Here is a 27792-nt window from a genome sequence, read left to right as displayed (position 1 = left end):
TTTTCAATATTTACAGTGTAAAATATGATGCATCCTTAAGCATATGACGGAAAGTTTAACTGGATTATTTTTGCACTGGGCAATGTGACTAAATGTAGCTAATTGTGCTGTTTCTTTGAGGTGTCCGATTCTGTCAGTGGACAAACTGTTGTTGACCCTAAAGGCTATCTGACCGACTTGAACTCTATGATTCCAACACATGGCGGAGATATTAAGTAAGTAGCTTGGAATTGGGGTTGAAACATCTTGAAAGTGTAACGGAATTACATTACATGTGTTGTACATAACAGTATGTAAAAATTCAGATGCTTAACTTGAGATCCTATATTCTTATACCACTAGCAGTGTTTTCCATTTACTCTTTTATTTGATTTGATTTGATTTATTATTGTCACATGTATTAACATGCAGTAAAAAGTATTGTTTCTTGCGCGCTATACAGACAAAACATGCCATTCATAGAGAAGGAAGCAAGAGAGTGCAGAATGTAGTGTTACAGTCATAGCTAGGGTGTAGAGAAAGATCAACTTAATGCAAGGTAAGTCCATTCAAAAGTCTGACAGCAGCAGGGAAGAAGCTGTTCTTGAGTTGGGTGGTACGTGACCTCAGACTTTTGTATCTTTTTCCCGAAGGAAGAAGGTGGAAGAGAGAATGTCCAGGGTGCGTGGGGCCCTTAATTATGCTGGCTGCTTTGCCGAGGCATCAGGAAGTATAGACAGAGTCAATGGATGGGAGGCTGGTTTGCGTGGTGGATTGCGCTACATTCATGATCTTTTGTAGTTCTTTTAGTACTTAAAGTAACCATTCATTGCAGTATGATACAATTAAAATTCATATTTTGTTGGATTTATTTCCCATACTTTGTGGAAAGAAGCAAAGTCCCAAATTAGGTAAACCTGAAACGATAGTATTAAATATTTCAGCATCAGAAGATTTTTTTTGCATTCAATTACCAAGGATCATGTAAACCTGAGAAAAATCACAAATTACTTAATAGAACCTTTGGCTTGGATTTTCTGATGGCAGCAGTGGTAAATGTTGAAACCTTCATCACTGTTGAGGGGTTGGGACCAGAAAAAGTCCCTACTTGCACACATGCGTAGTATTTACCTGGGAAGTTTAAACTTCCAGTGGGCAGAATTGAGCTGCCCAAGCTGATCCGAGAATGTCTCCAACGCTGACCTGAAGTGTTGGGGACTTGTGCTTGGTGTTCTGTCCTGACTCAGAAATTTAGCCCAGGGTTCTGCCACTGTTAATCACAAGTGCATGATTAAAAGCAGCAGCTTTATTGGGAAGGAATAAAATTTATTTAAAACTAAACCTGAACAATTAACACTCGATCCCCACTTCCCACCCACCTTTGACCATCACGAGAAACTGTGCTACGAGACCTGAAGCCCTTGTTGTTGTGACATTTGCTTTAGTATGCTATTCTCTTTCCTTCCCATTGCTAAACCAGCGCAGCAAAGGCCATGACCTGTTCTGAATGCTTGCTAGTGTCAATCTTTTTCTGCGTCGCCTACCTGAATAAAAGTGCTTGCGAATTAAAGAACGAGATTGAAGATATTTCAGTTTAGAGCTCTGTGAGAAGGAAGTAGAAATAGTAACAGTGGTAATATTACACAACTGTGTTTGCAGGTAAAGGGTTTTAATAGTAAGGGCCGAAACACCTCTTGAGCATGTGCCTTATGAAATAACAACTGGCATTATCAAAGTGCCTGATGTGATCGGATAGGAAATTCAGCGCCATGGCGAATGGGGCAGTTTGAGGAAGTGACTTGCTTCATCAAAATTGGTCATAGAATCCCACATTGCAGAAGGAGGCCACTCGGCCCATCGAGCCTGCACTGAAAACGATCTCACCCAGGCCCTATTGCATCATGATCGACACAGGCTTGGAGGGCCGTAGGGCTTGTTCCTGTGCTGTATTTTTCTTTGCTCTTTGTCTACCTCCGCAACCCCACACATTTACCCCGCTAATCCCCTGACACTAAGGGGCAATTTAGCATGGCCAATCAACCTACCCCACACATTTTAGGAGTGTGGGAAGAAACCGGAGCAACCGGAGGAAACCCACGCAGACATGGGAAGAACGTGCAAACTCCACACAGTCACCCAAGTCTCGAATTGAACCCAGATCCCTGGCGCTGTGAGGCAGCAGCGCTAACCATTGTGCCACCCATATTATATATATTCTTACAATATTTTTATCACTATATTTACAGATGAAAGCTTGTTACTAAAATACACAACCTGAAGTGAATTTTTTAAATTTTTTTCAGTGTGCTACTTTGTGAAATAGTGTTCAAGGGCTTGCAAAAAGTCTGTTTACAGTAAAATATTATGTTCTTGTAACAGTGACATTAAAAAGGCTAGATTACTGCTTAAGTCAGTACGCGAGACCAACCCTCATCATCCCCCAGCATGGATTGCATCCGCAAGACTCGAGGAAGTAACAGGCAAGCTGCAGGTGGCCAGGAATCTAATTATGAAAGGAACAGAGATGTGTCCAAAGGTATTCCTTGTTTTCAGGTGGCTTGATATTGTGTATTGAATGTGCTTTTCATGTGCGTATTTAATTTGACAAGGACTTTATTCCATTTTGTTTTATCAAATTGTATTTCATCAGATAAAAGTATGTCGTATGTCTTTCATTCTGTTGCAGCATATAATGAATGTAGTGCATGCAATTACATGTAGATTGAGTCAAGAAATTGCAGTATTTTAATGTAATTTTATATCTCCATTTTTCATTTTCAGCTACGTATTTGCAAATCAATGCATACCCTGCTATCTCACTTTTCATTCTAGATAGGGCTCTTATGAATTGTGAGATTCCCTTGCCACCTTCAGTGCTACTGGCATCTTGTACTGGGAGGAAAAACTGTTAATGAGACTGCTTGTTACCTGCGATCCATTTTTCTCAATTTTGTACTGGAATTCAGGGAATTAATTTCTCCTCTTCGTTTCAGTGATCTCTATTGAAACCAGGGCCAATTTTATGCTGATTTTACAAGGCACTTATGTAGCTTCTTTAGCATAGCTGAACATTCTAAGTTGCGTCACAAACAGCAAGAAAAATAGAGAAAGTGCCAGGAGAGGTTATAAAGATTTTGCTGAAGTGGTAGATTTTGAAGATGGGGGTGGGAGGGAATACAGTATTGTGCAGGATTAGAAAGAGAATTCCAGAGCACAGGGCCACAAAAGGTTTGCCACTGGTGACTTGGGAGAAGAGGTTGCACTGGAGTTAAAGATCAGCTGTTAGATATGGAAATGAGACTTCAATGTTGCTCTTGCTTTATCCGTCTAGATAATTGCATATGAGAGATCAGGATTTCTGCCACACAAGTGGATGAGTTTTGGTTCTGAAAATTATCTCTGAGAAATGGGTGTTATAACATCCATTCATTACAATGACTTCCATGGAAGAAATTAACTGGCAATTGCTGCCCACGTCATTAACTAGGCCCACATTAAATAAGCAAAATATTTGTCTACGTATAAATCGCGCCTCGTGGTACAGTTGGATGCTTTTCCCACAGAAGGAAGTGTTATAAAATGGAAGGGGCTACATTTAAACTAGTAAAATATAGGAAGAACCTGAACTACAGTATCTTTTGTTAATCAGAAAATTATATATATAAATAATTGTATAATGAAAAATTGCCTTGTTTTAACCCACTTGTTGTAAGTACTGAGTTTATTTTCTAATTATCACTCTGAAGCACTTATGTTTTTATGTTAAAGTTGCTGTATGATTGCAAGTTGTTGTAAAGATGGATGGAGATACTTTAATGCACCACTCTAGTAGGTTTTAGAACTACGAAAATTGCTGCTTGTTTGTAAAGGCAATCATAGCCATAAGCTAATTTAATCTTCATAAAAGTAAACCCAGGTAAGTCTGTTTATTTTTTAGTAAATTGCATTGTCTACTTCCAGAGTGAAGATGTGTGGTTGGAAGCAGCCCGACTGCAGCCTGGTGACACAGCTAAAGCAGTGGTCGCAAATGCTGTCAGACACTTGCCACAGTCTGTTCGTATATACATACGCGCTGCAGAATTGGAAACAGATATTAGAGCCAAGAAACGAGTTTTGAGGAAAGGTCAGTACCAAGTTTACAATTAGCATTTTGGTCTATGCACCTGCACAGAAAAGAAAACACCAAACAACTGAATAGGCAGCACATTGTTTATCCTTGGGTTGCTTAACTTAGATCCCAGAGAGACAGGTAGGTAGCAAGTGTCATCTTTGTTAGCAGCAAGGGTCCTTTGCAAGATAATAACCATTTTCAACCTATTTCTTTAAGAACATCTTTCCTCAGAACAGTCAACACATTGGGCCCGATTTTACCAAAACTTCGCGCCCGAAATCGCGGTAAAGTTGGGCGTCGGGCCTATAACGCGATCTGCACCCGATTCCGAGCAGATTGCGGCTTTACCGACACCCAATTCGGGCGTGGGTCCGGCCCGCGCCCGAATTGGGCGGCCCGACGATTTAAATGCATTTGCATGCATTTAAATTGACTTAATGAACCGCATGCCCAACTCTACCGCCAAATCCCACTTTACCGTCTTCTGGTCTGATGCGGATCCGCGCTCTAATCGACCTGCCGAATAAAAATCCGAAGTCACTGCTGCAGCCTCCGAAGAGCGGGGTCAGAGACTGCAATGGCTCTCTGACCCAGCTCCTCCTCTGTGGGGGGGGAGAGGAGGAGGAGGAAAGGGGGTGTGACGTATCATCCTCTGAGAGGGGGGGGGGGGGGGGGGTGCTGCCACTCTGCGGCCGATCGGTGGGGGAGGAAGAGGGCAGTGGGTTCCGCTGCCACTCTGCGGCCGATCTCTCCTCCCCACCGGAGGAACGAATCTCTCCTCTCCGGAGTGGCCGCATACTTCAAACACCACAACTGTCATTATTCGCCTCAGCGGAACCCCCTGCCCCCTCCCTCCCCACCGATCGGCCGCAGAGTGGCAGCGCCCCCCCCCCCCCCACCCCCCCAGAGGATGATACGTCACACACACAGACAGCCCTCCCCAGCCCAGATGGTCTGTCAGAGAGCCGCTCTCTCTGCTTTTTTTCTTTCGTGTCCGGGCGCGCTGCCTCAGATTTTTTTTCGAACTGCGCATGCGCAGTTCAGAGCTCCAATCATCCCGGCAGCGCTAAGCCCTGCCCACAGCATGGATCGGAATGGAGTCAGCAGAAAGCGTATGGGCGCGCTGCAAAGAGGATTCCAGGCATGGATCTATTTGACGCCCAGATTCGGCACTTAGACTCAAAATGGTAAAATCAGGCCCATCAAGTTTAAGTTTACTTATTAGTGTCACAAGAAGGCTTACATTAACACTGCAATGAAGTTACTGTGAAAATCCCCTGGTCGCCACATTCCAGCACCTGTTCGGGTACACTGAGGGAGAATTTAGCATGGCCTATGGACCTAATGCATCATGTCTTTGGGATAGTGGGTGGAAACCGGAGCACCTGTAGGAAATCCACGCAGACACAGATAGTGACGCAAGCCGGGAATGGAACCCAGGTCCCCGGCACTGTGAGGCAGCAGTGTTAACCACTGTGCCACCATGCTGTCCCACGGTTTGGTTGATTGGCCATGCTCAATTGCCCCTTAGTGTTAGAGAGATTAGCAGGGCAATTACATGGGATTACAGGAATAAGGCTTGGGTGGGATTGTTGGTGCAGGCTCGATGGGCCTAATGGCCTCTTTCTGCACTGTAGGGACTCTGATTCTATGAAATGCAACTGGTAGGCAAGTAATTTACAAATACAGACATGATCAGAAATGCTTTCAAAAACTGGTCTCTATCTCATTACTTGTGAATTTACCAATTTAAAGCATGCACAGTTAGTAACTGTGCCTTCTGTCATATCTTTAGCAAATTTGATCAGACAAATGTAGGCTTGGATTCTAATTGTTAAGGTAGTATTTAGTTACTGAAAGTTATCCAGTATCATGAGTGCGTTCAACGTTATTTTAAAGACTAGAAGAAGCATTAAATGAAAGATTCAAAATTACTTTGGATTTTTAATGTTTGTTTTGGCTATATTACTTTCACGTATCTGAAGCGTGGTTTTTAACCTACAGAACAATTATAATCTGTTGATGCCTGAAATTTGGTTTAAATAAACCCAAATAGATTGTGTTTACTTTTCCAATTGTTTTGCATAGAATCAAAGCTTGGTGAGAAAGATATTCATTAGTGATAAAATAAAACCAAACTCGACAGTAAAATTAGTTATGTAAATTATTTCTTGCTGCAGAACAGTTTATTTGGGATCTGTTGATCTTTCGGCTATGGTAGCTGTGTAGAAATGATGACCCCAATAACTAAATTGGTTTATGATGGTGGAACAAACATTAAATAATAAACCCATTCAGGTTTCTGAAATAAATATTCCACTTGTCATTTCAAATAATCCAATCAGTCCTTGGCTGTTTGAGAGACATCTGGACTACAAAACCTTCAGTTTAAGTGCACAAGGAAAGCATAATTTTTTTTCCCCCTGTTAGAATCAATCGCAGATTGTTTTGGGAATCTGCCAAGTGGATATCCATCAATGTAATTTTAAAAAAATACTTACAAAACATTAGTTACTTGTTCTTGCGTAAAATTTTTTGTGGCAGGTTGTGGTATGTTTTTAGTTTCTATCACTTAAAACTAATTAATAGAGGTCAATATCATTTGCATCAATTTAGTGCAAATAAAGAGAAAAATAAAACTGTTCTTTCCCTTTGCAGATACTGGCTGATCTGTGTACTTCCAGCAGCCGTTTTCATTTTACATATCTAGTCTATATATAAACACATGGCTCAGTAAAATAAAATTGTTTTCTTTAGCCCTGGAACATGTGCCAAATTCAGTGCGTTTATGGAAAGCAGCAGTTGAATTAGAAGAACCTGAAGATGCACGGATTATGCTCAGTAGAGCTGTTGAATGCTGCCCTACAAGTGTTGAAGTAAGTATGTAGGATCAAGATTTTGTTTTTTAAAAAGCCAAAACATTGATTCATTATATTCGATGCAGTGGGTCCCCAAATTAAGGAGGTGTAATGGGTTGGATTTTCTGGCCCTTCACACCAGCGAGATTTTCCAGTGCCCCCGAAGGTGACCCCCTGCAGTGGGTTTCCCAGCTGCAGGACAGGCGAGCCACACAAAAATGCCGTAGACATCAGCGAGATCAGAAGACCTCACTGCCGGCCAGTGGCGAACTGCCTCTGCTGCCTGAAAATACACCATGGGGGTAGGTTGGAAATCCCACCCATGGGAGGGAATTTTCCTGTCCCACCCGCCACGGAAATCGTAACGGACGGACCATGCAAAGGTCCGTTGACCTCAGGCAGGACTTTCTGGTTTTGGGGCGAGCGCAGTCAGAAAATCCCACCCATACTCTTTTTAAACATATAAGCTTTAGAGTTGTGAATGTGAAGTTCAAATCGTTTTTTTCCGTTATAGCTTTGGCTTGCTTTAGCCAGATTGGAGACCTATGAGAATGCTCGTAAAGTGCTCAACAAAGCAAGAGAAAACATCCCAACAGACAGGCATATTTGGATTACTGCAGCAAAACTAGAAGAGGCTAATGGAAATACTCAGATGGTCGAAAAAATAATTGACAGAGCTATTACTTCACTTAGAGCCAATGGAGTGGAAATTAATCGAGAACAGTGGATTCAGGTAATTACTCGTTTTAACGTGAGTAGCAGGCAGACATTTTCAGTTAAGTTGAACCATTTGCTGAATTCTGTTAATCCAGTTGAGTCTGATATAAATGCAATGTAGTGGACCTAAACTAAAAATTGATGGTCTGCTACCATTATATGTTGCTCAGCGCAACATGCTGCAGGCAAGTAGAGATCATAACATTTCAGTGTTAGGAAGCTGAATGTGTGATGTTGGAGATAACACTTAAAAGCTAATGGTGTTTAAGGTGGGTAAGAACAAATTAGTGTTCTCATATTTCCCCGTGTGAAATACTGGGAGGTAACTTAAGTACAAAGCCTGTCTAAAAGGCAAGCAAAAGACGCCATCAGATTTCACAAGGTTTTTAAAAAAGATATTTGAGATCTTTCCTCTTTGAATTTTTTAATGTTTAGTATACATCAGGATTCCCAGAAATCTTTTACCAAAATACTTCTATTACATTGAATATTTTCATAAGTGCTGTCAAAAACTAAACTCAGTTTAAATGCACCGAATCATTGCAATTGTTTTTTTCACTCTGACAAATCACAAATACTGTTCCCTCGTTATTAAAATAACCAAGGAACACCATCCCTTTGCACTGCACACCATTAACTGAAATGAATTGGTGAACTTGACTTTGTAGGTGACAGTGTGGCGTGGTTGGGGATTTTGCTGTGCAGAGGTAATTTTCTAAGCTGTGCAAGCTTCAGTAGTTATTACCGAGATTTAAGTTCAAATGGTTTTTTTGGAGGCTTGTTGCTGATATAAATGCTTTATGTTAGATTGTTGAGAATAACGGGGTCATTTATGTTATGAAGAAATACTTGCAAAGAAAGAAAATAACAACGCTTTAGTGTCTTACCCTGTCCCCAAAGTGCTTTACTTTACAGACCAATATCGCAACCAAATTGCATCCAATAGATATTATTGGCCAATTAGAAGCTCATGATCTTAAACGACTGCTGTCTAAACTAGAAGAGGATGTGTGCCAGTGTGATGAGAAGTGTAAAGATGACTAACTTTGGTTGGCTTCTTAGGCAGTTGTTTTTAGGTTGCATGTTGGAAACTGTCCTATGCGTTAGTATAAGTTTTGAGGGTATCACCCAACAACATGAATGTTTAAAAACCTGCTTGTGACTTTACAATTCTAGGCAGAATGTAATTTGAAGCTTGTAAATTTTTATTTAAACATGCAAAATAATGAAATGTAAGGTTTGTTGCTCCCTGACAATTGCGTGCAGAACTGATTGTCATGCTTTTAGGTTTGGCTCACTGCTTCAGTTGATCAAAGACACATTTGATGGTAAAATGTTTGCTTGGTCGCTGACTCACGAGTGAACTTCCTCCAGATGTTATGGCAGTCATTGGATGTTTTGAGCATTACAATTTCTTTTATACACGACATCACCGTGGTTTAGTTTCACCATTCTTTGGGTTGCTGTTAAAATGTGTCTAGTTCATTAATGTTTTGTAACCACGCAACTATGTTGTAAATTTTATGATAAATTATCCTCGTTGATAAATGCCATCAGATTTGTTACCCAAACTAAATAATTGACTTCCTGTCAATTACACACAATAGTTTGTATCATCCAGATTTGTAAATAATTTGGGGCAATTTTCTTGTTAAAGTATATTTATTAGTCACAAGTAGGCTTATATTCACACTGCAATGAAGTTACTGTGAAAATCCCCTAGTCGCCACACTCCGATGCCTATTTGGGTACACTGATGTAGAATTTAGCAAGGCCAATTCACGTAACCGGCACATCTTTGGACCGTGGGAGGAAACCTCCGCAGACACAGGGAGAATGTGCAAACTCCGCACTGACAGTGATCCAAGTCGGGAATTGAATCGGGGTGTCTGGCACTGTAAGGCAGCAGTGCTAACTACTGTGCCACCATACCGCCCTGTAGTGCAGTAAAATCTTTGTTATCCAGCATGGTCTCGGAAGTGATGGTGCTAACTAATCAAAAATGATGGTTAGCAGAGAATTACATTACTTCAGACACAAGGTACTGTTGTTCTGTCTTAGAGAAGTTGATGGGCGAGGGAAAACAACTAGGCAGCCAAGGGCCCAAGCACAGCAGGGCATCACGGTAAAACCGCCACAGCTGGCGACGAAGCTGACACCAAAACTGACACCATGACATTCAGACAAACCGGCTTAAAAAAAAATAGAGCCGTCAGTTTCACTGACAGTTGCTCTGAGTGGTATATCTTTATTCAGGCACAATAACCAAAACTGACCTAATAATTCAATAATTTCGGAAAGCCTAAGAACTTCTGCAGATCTATAACAGACTTATAGTATCTTTAAAAAATGTATTAACTGAACATTGAAAGTGACTGGCTTTTTAAAATTGCACTGTCAGAAATTCCATTGATAGAGAATTCTGTTTAGGTGCCAGACAATACCAGGTTTGCTGTACTTACACTATTATATTGCTGCATCTTTAGTATAAGTTCTGATAATTATAAATGCGAATTAGTCACCTAGAGATTACTGTTGTTGATATTAACAATGAGTTTGTATTGTGCTTGTATGACATTGCTCTGTCTGCTATGAATGGGTTAATATCTATTCAAATGGATATTGGAGTGTTGTATAGTTTAGTGCTAGCCTGCTAAAGTAATTTCTATGTTTGACCTATTTGATTATTTAGGGATGTCTTTATGTTTTGCATACAAATACCCATATTTATCTGAATTAATAAAGTAAATAAAGTTGCTTCATTTGCTTTTGGGAGATGGGTGACACGAGCAAGGCAGTATTTAACACACCCAGCCTGGTTGCCCAGAAGGCATTGACTTAACCATCTTGTGTGGTGTTGAGGTCACACGAAGACTAGACTGAGTTGGAGTGGCAGGTCTCTCCCGATTTGACTTGATTTATTATTGTCACATGTATTAGTATACGGTTAAAAGTATTGTTTCTTGCGTGCTATATAGACAAAGCATACCGTTCATAGAGAAGGAAACGAGAATGCAGAATGTAATGTTAGTTTAAAAGAGTTAGAATGAAGTTTTAGAAGCATAGAACAGGAGTAAAAGATGGAATTGGAAGGTATGCTGGGCACAGCTTGCAAGAAATCACCTCGCTCCAGCACCATCTTGGGGGAGAATAAAAGTACCATGTGCTTCCTTGAAGCACATTGAGTTTTTTGTAACAATCTGATGCTAACCCACAAATTGGCAGATTTATTGAATTAATTTTCATAATTGGTGGGATTTGTGCTAATGACCTCTGGGTTTCTAGTACATTATCATAACTTCTAGACAGCCGTATCCACCTTTTTGCTTTCTTCAATTACAGCTACGGCAACTTGCAATGGGTAAAAATGCTAGATGAATACAAAATGTCCCAAGATGCTTCACAAGTGCTTATAAGGCATCATTTGACATGAAACCACATGAAGATATTAGGGCCTGTGATGTAAAGCTGGATCAAAGAGGTAGGTTTTGAGGAGCAGCTTAAAGATCTTAAAGGGGTAAAGGGAGGTGCCAGTGCAAGAGACCATGAAGGAATTGCTTGGCAACAGAAGAAGCAGCCACCAACAGTAGAACAATTCAAAGTAAAGGGCACTCAAAGTCCAGAATTAGAGGAGTGCAGAAATGAGTGTTTCACAACTGTAGGGGATCACAGAGGTAGGAACGGATGAAGCAGTGAAGAGATTTGAAAATAAGAATTTTTAAAATTCGGGCATTTCTTAACCTGTGGATCAGTGAGCCCAGAAGAAATGAGTGACAGAATTAGAGGCCAGTTAGAACATGGGCAGCAGAGCTTTGATTGACTTCAGGTTCGTGGGAGGTAAAATAAAATAAAGAGGCCGGCCTCTCTTTGTTCTAGTTATGTCTGGAGGTGGCAGTTGCGGATGTTAGTTTCAGCAGCAGATAAGCTGAAGCAGGCTGGAGTCAGGTGAGGTACGGAGATGGAAGTAGGCAGTCTTAGTCATGGTGCAAATCTATGATTGGAAGCTCATGTTGGTCCCAAATATAACATCAAGGTTGCAACAGTGTGTTGATACTCAACTATTAGGGAGAGGGATATACAAATCGTTGAAACAGTCTGAACTGCTACAGCATCATTTGTGACTATAGGTACACTTGAATTATACAATAACGTAACCCCAGTATGCAACTGGGATTTAAGTTATAAATATAATGGGAAAGTGTGTTCACTCGTCCTCTCCACTCATCAATTCTGTGCCTATGCCATCATATTTTCTTTGTTTCAAATGTTCTCTTCAGACTTGTGAATCCTCCTTGAGCAAGCAGAGATCCATCTTGTTACACTGTTCTTGCTTGCAGTGCTTCAGCACTGGTGAAAATATGCCCAAAGTGCGCTCTTTCGTGCTTTGAAACCTTCTGTTGCCTTTTGATGGAACAGATTTTTTTTTGAAGAACCACAGGAAGCTGCGTTAATTTACCATCGAATAGCTCTCCTCTTATGCCTCTTTTACTTGCCTACGCTCTTAATTTCTTGCTTTCTCGAGGAAAGGACAGCTCTGTGTTCTGGATGTATATTGGGTGCTTTAATAAGGAGGTATGAAACAGCGTTTGAAGTACATCAGTTGGAAGGTGATAAACATGACCTGCCAGTGACAACTGTCTCAAACCGCAGGAGTCTGCCAAAATCAGCAGAACTAATATTACTTTTTGCTTTTGTCATTAGCTTTTGTATTTGGAAGTAAATGAGTTCAGCATAGCCTATTCCAGTTTTCTTGGTGTTGTGTGGTTTTGCAATCTGTGTTTTATGCAGATTTCCTTCCTTGCGAGTTTGTGTATTGCATCAATTTGTCTTTGGCTAGAACTTTGTGGCTGTTCACGCCAACGGGATCTTCTGGTTCCACAAACTGCGTGTTTTCGGGCGGTGGGGCATGCATTAATGGGAAACCCCATTGATGACGACGCGAACAGAAGGTCCCGCTGTCAGCCAATGGTGGGCCGTCTCTACTACCACAAAACACATGGGGGAGGGGTTGCACGGAAAATCCTGCCCTTGGTGTTTCAGCATAACAAAGACTAATGATAACCTGAGTAGGTTTAATTATTTTTTTGTCAGGTTAGATTTGAAGATTTTGTCTGCATTTTAGTGACCAGTTTCCATGATTCGTCCACTTGTGATAGTGGCTTTAATTTAATGGTGACTATTAGTGCATGGGAAGGTATGAATTTGCAGACATTTTACTTGTGTTTCGATACTGTGATCTATGATTCCATTCATTTCTCAGTAATAACTGCAGGGCAGTGGCCTTGATCACAAAATGGCATCATGTCTCCGGTTTTTAAGTTAAGGTTACAACACCACTTAAATGATGAAGCTGTAGTCCTGAGTTTGACCCAACAGGAGCAAGGTGCATTTGGCTCAGTCACTTGATTTATATCCTGCCATATTTTGTGCTCAGTTGACTTCACTGGGCATTGGAGCTGAAATGAGATGGAGTGTAAATGGAGCAGCCGGTAATGATGCGCGGTCCAGTGTTGTCGGTGCTCAGCCGCTTGTCTCAGGATTATGCGGTGGGGACTTCGCTGTGGCTGAAGCTGCTGGACTTGTGCCTGCTGTACATGGCGCTGAGCAGAGTACCTCAGTTCCTATACTGCCTCTTAACTGCTTCCTGTCATCACCTTTGTGGGTACCTTTGTGCTGGCACTTTGCTTGCGAATACAGACCAACCCTCAGAACAAAAGACTTTATTGGCATCTCAGCTGAGAGAGCAATTGCAGACTTTCGCTTTCATGGTGATCAGCTTCATAGATTGAGTATACACCTTGTCATGCAGCAGAAGGAATGAGGGGAACTGGAACTCCTATTTAGGGCCGCACGGTGGCACAGTAGTTATCAACATCGGGACCTGGGTTCGATTCCCGACTTGGGTCACCGTCTGTGCAGAGTTTGAACGCTCACCCCGTGTCTGCGTGGGTTTCCTCCGGGTGCTCCAGTTTCCTGCCGCAGTCCGAAAGAGTGCTGGTTAGGTGCATTGGTCATGCTAAATTCGCCCTCAGTGGACCCAAACAGGTGCCGCCGGAATGTGGCGACTCGGGGATTTCAGTAACTTCATTGCAGTGTTAATGTAAGCCTACTTGTGACACTAATAAATAAACTTTAAACTTTTGCCATTGCGATGGATCAGTTTGAACTTTATTTACACATTTTGATTTATTCTGTATGTGGGTATAAAAATTAAAACATCTTTTACAAAAAGACAACTCATGACACCTGTTCTTAAAATTTACACTGCAACAGAAATAGTTCATGGGACTGTTTCTATTGCAGTGTAAATGGAGTCTTCAGATACCTTTCTGTTTTGGCACACTGTTTTACGGGAATAAATACATTGCTCAGTAAAACAAAGTAATGTATCACCTGGCATTGTGCAGTTGTAGAACTTGACAGTCATTGTGGGCAGTATTCACATTTTTACTGGTACTGTATTTCATTTTGTCACACGCTTACTTTGAATTATGGGGAAGTAGGTACAGGCTTCACTCCAGAACTTGAACATGCAACCTTCATTCGCATGCAGGGGGAGTACTGCATTATCCAAAGTATTTTTTGGGTGAAATGCAAAAAGTCATTGTATGTCTGTCTGGAATAAAAGATCCGATGGCACCATTTTAAAGGACTGCTGGAGTTTCTCTGTGTGCTTCCCAACTTTAGTTTGTAAATCACCACCAGAAAAATGTGCATTTACTTATTTGTTTACAGTAGGATAAGGCATAAACATTAGCATATGTTCTTCCCTTCTATCCAGTTGCAGTGTCAATGATAGACTGTAACATGCTGTTAGAAAGTTTTTGACAAAATCTCTGAGTCTGCACACATTGAATTGGGAAACTGGTAGTCAAGTAGCCCAACTATGTTTTTCCACCTAAAATATGGAAATATTGGTGCAGGTTACGTCTGTTCCTATGCTCCACATGGGGAGGTCATGTTTGATAGGTGCTGATTTATTGAAAGAAGTACACCATTGTGGTTCAGATTCTCCAGCTGTGCTGCCTGCAAGTGTGGCTCCCTGCTGGGATTATGTAATTACTTCTATGGAGTATTAAATATGAACTGTTTTTGAAAGTAAAATTGCAGCATACAAAAGATAATTACTGAATTTCTTTCATTAAATTTTAGCAATCCGCGAACAAGCTCTTTCAGTGGTTACTGTCTTCATAGCAAATCATTCATTTAACAATTGGAATCTTTAAAGTTTATTTATGAGCCACAAGTAGGCTTACATTCACACTGCAATGAAGTTGCTGAAATCCCTAGTTTCCACACCCCGGTGCCTGTTCGGGCACACTGAGGGAGAATTTAGCACGGCCAGTTCACCTAACCTGCACATCTTTGATGCCTGTTCATAGAATGATGAGGGAGAAACATTTTTGTTTAAATCTTAAGCAACGGGTTAGTTGTAAATGTAGCACATCTCCATTGTTTGCTCATATTCTTCAAACTATTAAATGTTGGTATATTTTCAAGTGAAGGAAGGCATTTATTTTCTTTTGCCATGTTGAATATTCCTTCAAGAAAGAGCAAATTCCTCAACTTGTTGATTTGCCACCCATTGAGTATAGCACTGATATTGCTGCGGGCTATTCAGCAGCGAGTGCAGTTTTACCTGCAGATTGCATAGTGCAAAGGTTTAGTATTATGAAACTTTGTTCCATTGACGTTGAGGTAGTCAGCAATATCCCTGAAATTAAGAAGTGCTAATCTTGCCAATCGCGCTATGTATTGATGCTCATCCTGGCTATCCCATGTCAGGAAGGAAGGCTACATTGCGAAGTGCTGGTGATGCATGGCTCCAGGTACAACATTCTTGGCTTGTTTCTTTGCCATTCATAAATCAGTTTTTATGCAAAAACAATGCCATCAATAGCATTCCCATTTCATGGTGTGTGAGTGATTTCTTCTAAGTGTGCAGTAATTTAAACTGTTTTCCAATGCGACCCCATTTTCACATTTGAAAATTAATGTAACCCCACATGCCAACAAGAACAAAACTGCTATAAAACAATGTAGTAACATTTGGTGTATAATTATTAAAGTTTATGCATTATAGATTAACATAATGCACCAACATAAATATGAACATCTGCATTTTAATCTACTTTGTAAAAATGTTAATATTTTATGTTACTTAAGGTAGAATCATAGAATCATAGAAACCCTACAGTGCAGAAGGAGGCCATTCGGCCCATCGAGTCTGCACCGACCACAATCCCACTCAGGCTCTATCCCAACATATTTACCCGCTAATCCCTCTAACCTACACATCTCAGGACTCTAAGGGGCAATTTTTAACCTGGCCAATCAACCTAACTCGCACATCTTTGGACTGTGGGAGGAAACCGGAGCACCCGGAGGAAACCCACGCAGACACGAGGAGAATGTGCAAACTCCACACAGACAGTGACCCGAGCCGGGAATCGAACCCTGGAGCTGTGAAGCAGCAGTGCTAACCACTGTGCTACCGTGCTGTAGTCTTCAGTTAAGCTCTCCATATTCCCCAGTGACAGAGGGCTCAGTGAAAGTCCTCTACACCTGCTTCTTGGCCCAGAATGACTGCACATTTGCTCTGCTGCACTATATCGCCGATAAAGATGATGGCCTTCTGCACGTTTCCTCCCATAAAGATGGCAGTCATTAACTTGGGCCTGATACTGGAAGAAATCCTGAAACTGCCGCTCACTGAAAACGTGACTTGTACAACAAGAAATCAATACAAACTCAGCTTGGCAAAGTTAATTAATATCTCAAAATCACATTGCATTGAAAATATGGTTCTACAATTCCCTCTCCAAAGTGCTTCACCTTTCCATTTGTCTTCCCTAGTTGAAAACACTACTTCAACCATATCTCTTTGACTAAGGCTTTGGTTGTGTAATGACTCAGGAAGCCCTACTGAAAAGGAACATAGTTTATTACAGAATGCAAAGTAAGACCACTATTGTGGTGTACACAGATTAGTCCCTGCCGGGGACTACAGTTCAGCAGACCCAGCATCAGCATGACAACCTTAAGTCTGTTGCCTCTTCCTTCCAGAAAAACTCTTTGCTTGTATACCAGAAGCTTGCAGAGAGGAGAGATTAGAATTGTCTACAAAACTTAAAATAACCTATAGAACCCCAGCCATTCACAATGTATATTAATGATTCAGATGAGGGAACTACAGGTCATATCTCCAAATTTGAAGATGACACAAAGCTGGGTGGGAGAGTAAACTGTGGGGTGGATGCAGAGATGCTTCAGTGTGATTTGGAGACATTAAATGGGTTTGCAAATGCATGACAGATATAGTATAATGTGGATAAATGTGTGTTTATCCACTTTGGTAGCAAAAACAGGAAGACATTATGGTCTGAATGGCTATAGATTGAGAGAGCAGAATGTGCAACAAGACCTGGATGTCCTTGTACATCAGTCATTGAAAGTAAACATGCAGATTCAGCAGGCAGATTAGGTTAAGTGGTACATTAGCCTTCATTGCGAGAGGATTCAAGTACAGGAGCAGGGGTGTCTTGCTGCAATTATACAGGCCCTTGGTGAGCCCATACCTGGAATATTGTGTGCAGTTTTGGTCTCCTTATCTGAAGAAGGATGTTCCTGCTCTGGAGGGAGTGCAGAGAAGATTTACCAGACTGATTCCTGGGATGGCAAGCCTGATGTATGAGGAGTGATTGAGTCGGTTAGGATTGTATTTGCTGGAGTTCAGAAGAATGAAGAGATCTCATAGTAACCTATAAAAGTCTAACAGGACTGGACAGAGTTGACGCAAGAAGGATGTTCCTGATGGTGGGGGTGTCCGGAACCAGGGGTCACAGTCTGAGGATACAGGGCAGACTGTTTAGGACAGAGATGAGGAGAAATTCTTTCACCTGTGGAATTCACTACCACAGAAAGCAGTTGAGGCCAAAACATTGTATATTTTCAAGAAGGAGTTAGATATAGCTCTTGGGGTTGAAGGGATTAAAGGATATGGGGGGAAAGCAGGAGCAGGTTACTAAGTTGGATGATCAGCCATGATAATGAATGACAGAGCAGGCTCAAACGGCCAAATGGCCTACTCCTATTATCTATGTTTCTATTTCTGATAAAAGGTATATTTTGGACAAATTGTATCCTGATGCTTAAATTGGCTTTGTCGTAAGTTAGCACCGGGGACCCAAGTTCAATTCCGGCCCCGGGTGACTGTCTGTGTGGAGTTTGCACATTCTTCCCGTGTCTGCGTGGGTTTCCTCCGTGTGTTCTGGTTTCCTCCCAAAGTCTAAAGTTGCACGGGTTAGGTTGATGGGCCATGCTCAATTCTCCCTTAGTGTCAGGGGGATTAGCAGGGTAAGTAAGTGGAGTTATGGGGATAGGGCCTGGGTGGCATTGTGGTCGGTGCATACTCTGTGCCAAGTGGCCTCCTGCACTGTAGGGATTCTATGAAATCTTAGTAATTATATGGGTAGATGTTGAACTGAGGATTGTGTGCATTAACAATGTCCTAAATAAATACACAAGCACATTTATTGGCAATATTGTTTGTTTGAAATTCTATCTGACTTGAGCAAAACTTCATTCAACTTGAAACAGCTTTTGTTTAAGAATTCTTTATCCTACGAAACAGAATCTGTTTATGTGTTATATGAACCTTTAATGCTGCTCACTTAGTTTTACTCCTTTTGCAGGATGCTGAAGAATGTGATAGAGCAGGAAGTGTCGCTACCTGTCAGGCTATTATTCGTGCAGTTATTGGAATTGGTGTTGAAGAAGAAGATCGGAAGCATGCATGGATGGAGGATGCAGAAAGCGTAAGTGTGGAGAATATTTTTATTGAATAACTATGCTCGAAAGTAATCTCAAGGTGAGAGTGATGGCTCTTGATATCAAGGCAGCATTTAACCAAATATGCTATTGAGAACAAACCAAGTGTTCATTGAACAAGTTACAATTTCTTTAGTGTTCATTATGGTCTACCTTTAATATGCACGTCCCCAACACTTAATATATATTTGAAAACTTTGTAGTTTTGATATTCTGTGCAAGTTTAGTTTAATGTTTTTTGCCCCTCATTACTTTCATTGTATCCTTTTGCTCTTGTAGCACTGTCTTTTTTTAAATTCATTCATGGGACATGGGCATCGCTGGCTCGCCAGCATTACTTGTTCATCCCTTGTTGCCCTTGAGAAGTGGTGGTGAGTCAACTTCTTGAATCGCTGCAGTCCATGCGCTGGAGGTTGACCCACAATGCTGTTAGGGAGGGAATTCCAGATTTTCAGATTTCTTTGCATTTTTGTAAACCTTATCTTTTAGCTTGATATTGTCTTTACTTCAATTGATGACTATGGTCACTTAACTGCACAATTGGAACCTTTGCCTTTTATGGGTCTGTGTTTTATCATACCAAGTACTTATTTGAATATTTCCTGCTATTTGTATATTTGCCCATTAACCGTTCAGTCCAGTTTTTTATATTCGCTTTATTTTTCATACCTTCAAAATTTGCCCAAGTTAAATTTAAAAGCCTGATTTGTAACTGACCCTTCTCTCTTATTACAGATTCACTATTATCGTCACTATTCTCAATATGTTCATTTGCTGTAGGATTGTTAACTTGTAAAATCACAGTTCATTTTGAATTATCACTGAGGGTGAAAGGTTAGAGTAAGTATCTTTCCTCTGGATTAATGGAGCACAGGCTATTTTGCCCCAGGAATGGTTGAGGCAGAGACCATTGCATCTTGTAGGGAGAATTTGGATAAATATTTGAAGCAATGGAAGACACAAGGCAATGGAGAAGTGGGCTTAGTTTTGCATTGCCTCACAAAGAGCCAGCAATAACATGACAGGATGGCTCTGTGCTGTAAACTGCTATGGCTGCATAGCAGTGCGGCGTCACTGAATTACATCTTCCTAATTATATCTAATCCCTGTGCCTGGATAGTAGTTGTGTTTAATCTAAATTTACTGCAGGAAGCTAGCTTCAAAGGCCTGGCAATGTCAGCTGTAGTTCAATTGGTAGCACTCTTGCCTCTGAGTCAAACGGTCATGAGTTCAGGTTCCACTCCAGAAACGTGAGCACAAAAATTAGGCTAACACGCCAATGCAGTACTGAGGAAATACTGTTTTTTCATCTTTTAGATGAGATGTTAAACTGAGAAACTGTCTGCTTTTCAAGGTTAGATATATAAGATTCTATGGCACCATTTCGAATGTGCGAATTGCTGACTATGTTTCCTACACTATAACAGTGACTACATTTCACAAGTGCCTTTGGGATATATCGAGGTCTTGAAAGGCAATATATAACTGCAATATTTTTTTCCAAGTTGTTGACACACATGAAATATACTCAGTAGCTAGCACCCTGAAATTTACTGTGACAAAAGTGTCATCTGCACTAAATGTGACTGGAGCTTAGCAACTGAAACTGCATGTTGGTTTCTTCACATTAGGAACAATTTGACCTTAAGTATGTTCATTCTAGCTTTATAAATATGTCAACGCCTGTTTGTTCTTTTCCTCTTAATTACACGAGATCGTCATTCGTTTTGTTCCCATGTTTAATTCTGCTTTGTTTCTCAGTGTATTTCCCATGGAGCACTTGAATGTGCAAGAGCAATCTATGCACATGCACTCCAAGTCTTCCCAAGCAAAAAGAGTGTGTGGTTGAGAGCTGCCTACTTTGAAAAGAATTATGGCACCAGGTACGATTACAGTATTTCTGTTGCACTAGCATCATCATGTCTGACAAAAGATGATCACAAAATGACGTTCTTATACAGTGCGGCCCCGTTATAACGCGATGGTTGGGGTCCATAAAATGTTATTGCGGAAAATCGGGGTTCAAGAAAATCAGCGTTCAAACTGACCCAATGTTGACCTAACATCCTAAAACACCCCTATTATCGCCCGATTTGACCTGTTTTTTGCACGTTAACCATCTGGCAAGTAAATTACCTTTTAATTAAAGAATTCCGCAAATAAATCGTTGTTGCAGTAGAAATTAAAACACAAATTAATTTTTAGTAAAGCTTTTTAATAAACAAAACAAGTTTATTTCTTAAAAAAGTGATCGAGTGTTCCTTGCTTGAACATAGAACATAGAAAAAATACAGCACAAACAGGCCCTTCAGCCCACAAGTTGCACCGGTCATGTCCCTACCTACCTAGGCTTATATATAGGCTTACCTATAACCCTCAATCCTATTAAGTCCCATGTACTCATCCAGAAGTCTCTTAAAAGACCCTATCGAGTTTGCCTCCACCACCACTGACGGCAGCCGATTCCACTCACCCACCACCCTCTGAGTGAAAAACTTACCCCTGACATCTCCTCTGTACCTACTCCCCAGCACCTTAAACCTGTGTCCTCTCGTAGCAGCCATTTCAGCCCTGGGAAAAAGCCTCCGAGAATCCACCCAATCTATACCTCTCAACATCTTGTACACCTCTATCAGGTCACCTCTCATCCTTTGTCTCTCCAAGGAGAGATGTAGCATTTCGCTGGCTGCGAGCGAAATCTAGAATGCTTCTGAGTTGGAGGATTTTTATGTGGTCCACCTCCTGGGTCTCCAGCCAACGGAGGCTAGCCTCGAGGTGTTCAATGGCTTCAGACACTTTTGGAGGTGGAGGCTCTTCATTATCATCTTCTTGTGGCTCGAGAACCGGTACACTTGCCTCCGCCGGTGTTATAGTTATGTTAGTACGGCCGATCTCGGGGTCTGTCAGATGCTCATATGTTGGGCATTCGTCATCGGCAGCGTGCCACTGGTGTAGCTCTTCTTTGCTGCATTCAGACAGCTTCTCTGCCTCACGCACATCTTCCTCTGTGAAGCCATAAAAATCTGGCTTGTCATCACCTTCCATGGTGGATTGGCGTGATGAAAAGGCTGGCCCCAGACCCTTTTCCCAGCAATTCTCTATACATGACGAGCTGACTGCTGCCCAGGCTTTCCCACCTAAGTAATCATAGAAATCATAGAAACCCTACAGTGCAGAAGGAGGCCATTCGGCCCATCGAGTCTGCACCGACCACAATCCCACCCAGGCCCTACCCCCACATATTTACCCGCTAATCCCTCTAACTACGCATCTCAGGGACAATTTGTAACCTGGCCAATCAACCTAACCCGCACATCTTTGGACTGTGGGAGGAAACCGGAGTACCCGGAGGAAACCCACGCAGACACGAGGAGAATGTGCAAACTCCACACAGACAGTGACCCGAGCCGGGAATCGAACCCAGGACCCTGGAGCTGTGAAGCAGCAGTGCTAACCACTGTGCTACCGTGCCGCCCAAGGAAGTGGCAAACTTCCTTCACGTTCAGGCTTTTCAGATAGGCTACGAGCGTTGTTGAGTCCTCTACAATTCTACGAATTAATTCCCGCCTGTAATTCTGCTTGAACACGGAGATGATCCCATGATCTAGGGGCTGGATCTTGCATGTAGTGTTCTTGGGGAGGTAAGAAACTCGGATCTTTCCATCACGGCTTACTAAGTTGGCAGCTGCCGGATGAGCGAGACAGTTGTCAAGCAAAAGAAGAGCTTTGGATTCTAGTTTTTGCTTGCGCAAATGAGCGCGGACGGCAGGAACAAAGGTTTTGTGAAACCAATCCTCAAAGATGACACTTGTCATCCAAGCATTGGTGCTGTGCGTGTACTCGAACGGTAACGATTTCATGTTGACATGGTGGAAACAGCGGGGTGAGCGAGATTTGCCAATCATGAATACCTTGTGTTCCAGTCTTGTTTACACAAAACAACAACCTCACGCGATCTTTGCGTTGTTTGAGCCCCTCACGTCAGTGGGCGTCATGTTTGCTAGCCAGTGTATGGTCTGGGAATATCTTGTAGCAGAGGCCTGTTTCGTCACAGTTGTACACTTGTTCTTCCACGTAGCCACCGTCTTGTCAGAGAGTTTTTAGTTCAGCCAGGTATTCGCTGGCAGTGGCACTGTCGGCTGAGCGAATTTCTCCTGACACTAACACTTGAGAAATCCCGTGACGGCGTTTAAACTGGTCTAACCATCCATTGCTAGCTTTGAACTGAGGTTTCTCCGTTGATCCGCTTGTCAAACTTCTCGGCTTGAGCTTTGAGAATAGCACCGGAAATTGGAAGGCCTTCTGAGCGAGCTTGAACGAACCAGATGTACAGGGAGTCATCGAGGCTGACATCTTTGGCTATCTTCAGGTGTTTGGCTTTTAGTCCTCCTTCTTCTTCAACTTTGCAAAGCGACACGCGTAACTTTCCTCCTTGAGATTTCCAGCCGCAAAGTGTTGATTCCGGTATCCTGAGGTCTCGTGCAACTTGAGTTTGACTTTTAGTCTTGATCACATCAAGTGCGTGAAGCTTATCTTTCACAGAAAAAGATTTTCTTTTTGTAGCAGTTTGTTCCATTTTGATACAATAAAACACGAAATTAACTCACCAAAAACTTTTCAGTTCCCCGGAAAGAGCAAAAAAAAAGGGTCCAATGATTCATCGCGTTATATCCGAATTCGCGCTAAATCGGGTCGCATTAAATCGGGGTTCCAATGTATTTATTCAAGATCCTCTGTTTCTGTTGGGCTAATTTTTATTATTCAGACACTGGATCTGGTTGCTATTTTAGTAGTAAGCAGCTATTACAAATCCTGGATGAAATAAGTTTGATTACACTTAAACGCCTATAAAATAGAATTCTGTGTTCTCTAAATTTTGCACAAGCACTTAAACATTGTGGTGCAGTTTTTCACCCATAACATTAAACATGGTAGTTTAATCCTAGATGTGTGTCACACTTCCCATCTCAAGATGGCATCTTATTTTAAATTCAACAGTTTTGTATTTTCCTTTGTTTCTCTCCTATTTTTGAGGTAATGGCACTAACTAGTAATCCAGAGCCTCATGCAGTTCTCACCATGATGTGGAATTGTCTGCATTGGACTGGGGTGGGCACAGTAAGAAGTCTCACAACACCAGGTTAAAGTCCAACAGGTTTATTTGGTATCATGAGCTTTCGGAGCGCTGCTCCTTCTTCAAGTGATTTGGACTTTAACCTTGTGTTGTGAGACTTCTTACAATTCTCACCATGACAGCTGGTGAAATTTAAATTCAAACAAATTTGGAGTTGAAAGCTAGTCCCGGTAATGGTGACCATGATTATCATTGGTTGCTGAAAGAACCCATCTTGGTTGCTAATGTCTTTTAGGGAAGGAAATCTGCCATCCTTCCCTGGTCATGTGACTCAAGACCCACTGCCCTCTGAAATGATCTAGCAAGCTGCTCAGTTCAAGGACAGTTTGAGTTGGGCAACAAATGCTGGCCTTACCAGTGGAGCCTACATCCCAAGAAAGAATTAAAAAAAACAGTTGTTCAAAAAATTGAAGTTCACGAGGGTAGAATTTCAAGTCCTTTGGTTAATGAGGGCTAAATCCAGGACGTGCCTAGATGCATGCTTTCATTCTCTTTTCCCTTTAGTTTGCCTTATTATGCCTATTTCTAAAAACTTCTTAACATTGCCTTTGACCCAATTCAATTGTAATCCTGGTGTAGTGACAAATCTCATGTCATGAACAAGGCCATGTACACCGCAGTACAATTTGTTACAGCCTTCAAAATTTTCCAGCTGGTTCACAGCCAAGACTATTCTAAGGAACCTCTTGCTTCCTTGAACCTAACCGTGGAAGGCATTCTAAGTGAACCTAACACCCAGACATTTGCTGCCATTTCCTGTTTTGCCCATCAACTTTGAGTTTGCAACTGTAAGACCTTTCTTTATGAATAAAGTACACTTTTTCAGAAAAGATTCATTCTGCAGTAATATTTTTAATATATGTATCTGGACAGTAATAAAGTAAATATGAACCAACCTTATTGTGAAATGTCTTACATTGTGATGTGGTTGCATAATGTTTTGCCTTCTTAAAAATTTCAAATAAATCTCAATGTATGTGAAGCTGTAATGAGCTACTGACAATCATTACATTTATATCTGGCTTAAATACAGTAGATGCTGGCTTGGATTGACCATGAGAGCCGTGTCTAATCATAGTTATATGAAATGATCCTATTTTATTTCAGGGAATCTTTGGAGGCCCTTTTACAGAGAGCTGTGGCTCACTGCCCAAAAGCAGAAGTCCTTTGGTTAATGGGGGCTAAATCCAAATGGTTAGCTGGAGATGTGCCTGCAGCTAGAAGCATTCTTGCACTTGCTTTTCAGGTCTGTATGAATGAAGTTTATGTTCTTTGCTGAGAGTTTTTATAATGTTGTCTTTTTTTTTCCCTCATTCCTCACTCTCACTTCTCCCATTCTTCTACTGCTGCCTCCATTGTCCAAGCCCCATCTTCTAAAAAGGCAGATGGGACAGAACTGGCTTTCGGCAGAGCTAGAATTGGATCTGTATTTCATTTCAGTCACCATCTCATGAAAGCATACAAGAAATTGTGTAAATTCAGAGAAATCAAGTCCTTCCAGCATTGGAGACATTTTTTGTTTGGATGATAGATTCCTGAATAAAAGTTTAATTTTTAGACCTCTGAAGACTATTAAATTGCATAATTTTAATATATTATACGTGTTTAGAGAAGAATAATAAAAAATACAATGGAATGCCAGGTTAGACTAGTACACTTCTTCCAAAGTAATACGGTTATGGAAACAAACTCCCTTCCAGGCCTGGAGCATATAATCTATGTTGCCACCAATGAGGTATCAACTTTCAGCTAGGTCATAAAACCGAGGCTTTGTCTTATCTGTTCTTGTGATTCAGCAGAATGTTGAAGGTTCAAAAGTGGAATGTTCTGGTCCTTTTGCCAATCCCCTCCCCTCATCTATATCATCAAGTACAAATTCATTTGTTACTACATGGATATTTGTGGGATATTAAATTTGTGAAAGTTGATTTTGAACCTATAATAGCCCTACCATTCCATAATAATTGTATGTAACTCACTTTGAGATACTTCAGAAAAATTAATGGAATTCATTTTGTTGTGCTGTGAAATGCATTGGTGAAATTCAACTAACAAGTTCAGGTGAACTCTTGGTTGTTTTTTTCAGGTAAATGCACTTCGATAATTGTACATTTTTGTTTTGTAATAGGCTAACCCTAACAGTGAGGAAATCTGGTTGGCTGCAGTTAAGCTGGAGTCTGAGAATAATGAATATGAAAGAGCACGCAGACTCCTGGCTAAAGCTAGGAGCAGTGCTCCTACTGCGAGAGTAAGTAAATCTACAGCATTTAAACTTAATATAATCAATCAGTGCTCCCTGGGATGGAAACATCTGTGATAAGTGCCCAACCTATTCTGTTGCTATAAATGAATATTGTATGGTATATTTATTGACTTTTGCAAAACTACTTATGGAATTGATTGAAAATATTTCCTAACTCTCCATTAACATTTATAAGGTTTTTTTGGTTACTTTCTTAAATCAGTGCCTGGGTACTATTGTTTACATTAAATACTGATGGGATACATGAATGGATGGGAATTAATGGTATTCTAGGTGAAATGCTTAATGTATAAGTGTACCCTGCCAAACATTCAGATGTAAGCCCTTTGACCAAGAAAGCAACCCAACACTTGAGCAAGATGATATACTAGAGATGTGTTTCTGATAGTTTAGCTAAATTTGTCACGAAGGCCTATGATGCTTCCTATCTACTCCAGATGGTCCTGCAGACCAGTGTTTGAGTGAATAGGTAAATGTAGAACTGACTGGTGGTGATTTTAACCTGAGGATCACAACACCTCGGGCGAGGTGCAAGGTCGAGAAGGCAAGCCTTCATTAATAGCCTCAGCCGGTATAAAAATTGAGCCTGCATTGTTGATGGTGTTCTACATCATGAACTAGTCGTCCAGTCAATTCAGCTAACCAACTCCTCAGCTGAGTGAATAAGATGTCCCTGATAGCCTGGATGAGTACAGCTCCAGCAATATTTGGGAAGCTTGACAACAATATAGGGCAAAATAGTCTGTTTGACCACTCCATCCATCATCACCGCACATTGGCAGCATTGTGTACCAAGATGCACTGCTCTAAGAGGGTTAAACCTACCCCCCACTACAGTATCATTCAGGAACTAGCAGTTTATTTCATACTGATTTGGTTTTGCTTTTGTTTATGTATTGATTCTTCAACATTATGGCATAGACTGGGATAATCCTCACCATTGTCTCAGCTGTAAGCAGTGGATTTAGCTAAGTGACAAACTTAATACCACTCTGTGTGATGTATTTGGCCATTTATGCATCTGGAAAGCTTATTTAAAGTTTCAACCAGTCAACCCTCCTGATTTTTTTCTGAATGGAAATCTGAAATAAAAACGAGAACTACTGGATATACATTAATTTAAAATGGCAGTTTTTGAGTTTTTAAGCATTTAAAATCTTTGCAAATACTAATGGACTTCCTGTGTACCTCCAATATTCTCTGATTTTGTTTTTGACCTGACATGTTCCTTGTTGTAACTCGTTTGAGTGCTTACATGGTCCAGCAAGCAAGTGATTTTAATGCACAATTTACTTTGAATCAGAAATAACTATCATCACTAACATTTTGCTATTATCTATCCAACGGCAATTTAGTTGCATCCATTTCTCACCCACTCAACAAAAATGGGGGAAGAGAATAAATCATTGGGAAATATTTTTTGAATATGGGAATCACAAATGGATGTAATATAGTCTGTATTATATTAGTCTCTAATTGGCTAAGTGTGTGTAATTTATAGTACAAACCTTGGATTTTCTTTGCTGTCCAAGTTCAGATAAAGTAACAAGTACTGTTTTACTCTGTGTGTTATAGGTATTCATGAAATCTGTGAAATTAGAATGGGTATTGGGAGACATTCCTCGAGCTCGGGAGTTGTGTGATGAAGCACTCAAACATTATGAAGACTTCCCAAAACTATGGATGATGAAGGGTCAAATTGAAGACCAAGTTGAAAATATAGAGAAAGCCCGTGAATCTTACAATCAAGGGGTATATATGTTTTGTGACCATTAAATGTGCAATGATTTAATATATTGTGAGTATTTAAAGAAGATCTCTTAACTACGCAAACAGATGCAATTCACCTCTTTTTCTTAAAATTCCAAAGCCATACATAAACTGACTCTCCTTTAATTGG

At 41.0% G+C, this 27792-nt stretch overlaps 1 protein-coding gene across 1 annotated transcript in view; it reads left to right on the top strand.

Moving 5' to 3' along the window:
- prpf6 (PRP6 pre-mRNA processing factor 6 homolog (S. cerevisiae)) overlaps nt 1-27792 on the top strand; it is a 56719-nt gene that overhangs the window by 15306 nt on the left and 13621 nt on the right. Inside the window, exons 7-16 of the mRNA XM_078236549.1 lie at nt 121-215; nt 2359-2515; nt 3940-4102; nt 6848-6966; nt 7463-7681; nt 18360-18482; nt 20257-20378; nt 24737-24875; nt 25758-25877; nt 27468-27644. Coding sequence (XP_078092675.1) covers nt 121-215; nt 2359-2515; nt 3940-4102; nt 6848-6966; nt 7463-7681; nt 18360-18482; nt 20257-20378; nt 24737-24875; nt 25758-25877; nt 27468-27644 — 1434 coding nt within the window. The remainder of the gene's footprint in view (nt 1-120; nt 216-2358; nt 2516-3939; nt 4103-6847; nt 6967-7462; nt 7682-18359; nt 18483-20256; nt 20379-24736; nt 24876-25757; nt 25878-27467; nt 27645-27792) is intronic.

Source organism: Mustelus asterias, chromosome 20 (genome assembly GCF_964213995.1).
Source record: "Mustelus asterias chromosome 20, sMusAst1.hap1.1, whole genome shotgun sequence".
NCBI classification, from domain to species: Eukaryota; Metazoa; Chordata; class Chondrichthyes; order Carcharhiniformes; family Triakidae; genus Mustelus; species Mustelus asterias.
Note: the sequence above shows the minus strand (reverse complement) of the source record. Positions and strands in the feature narration are given on the sequence as shown.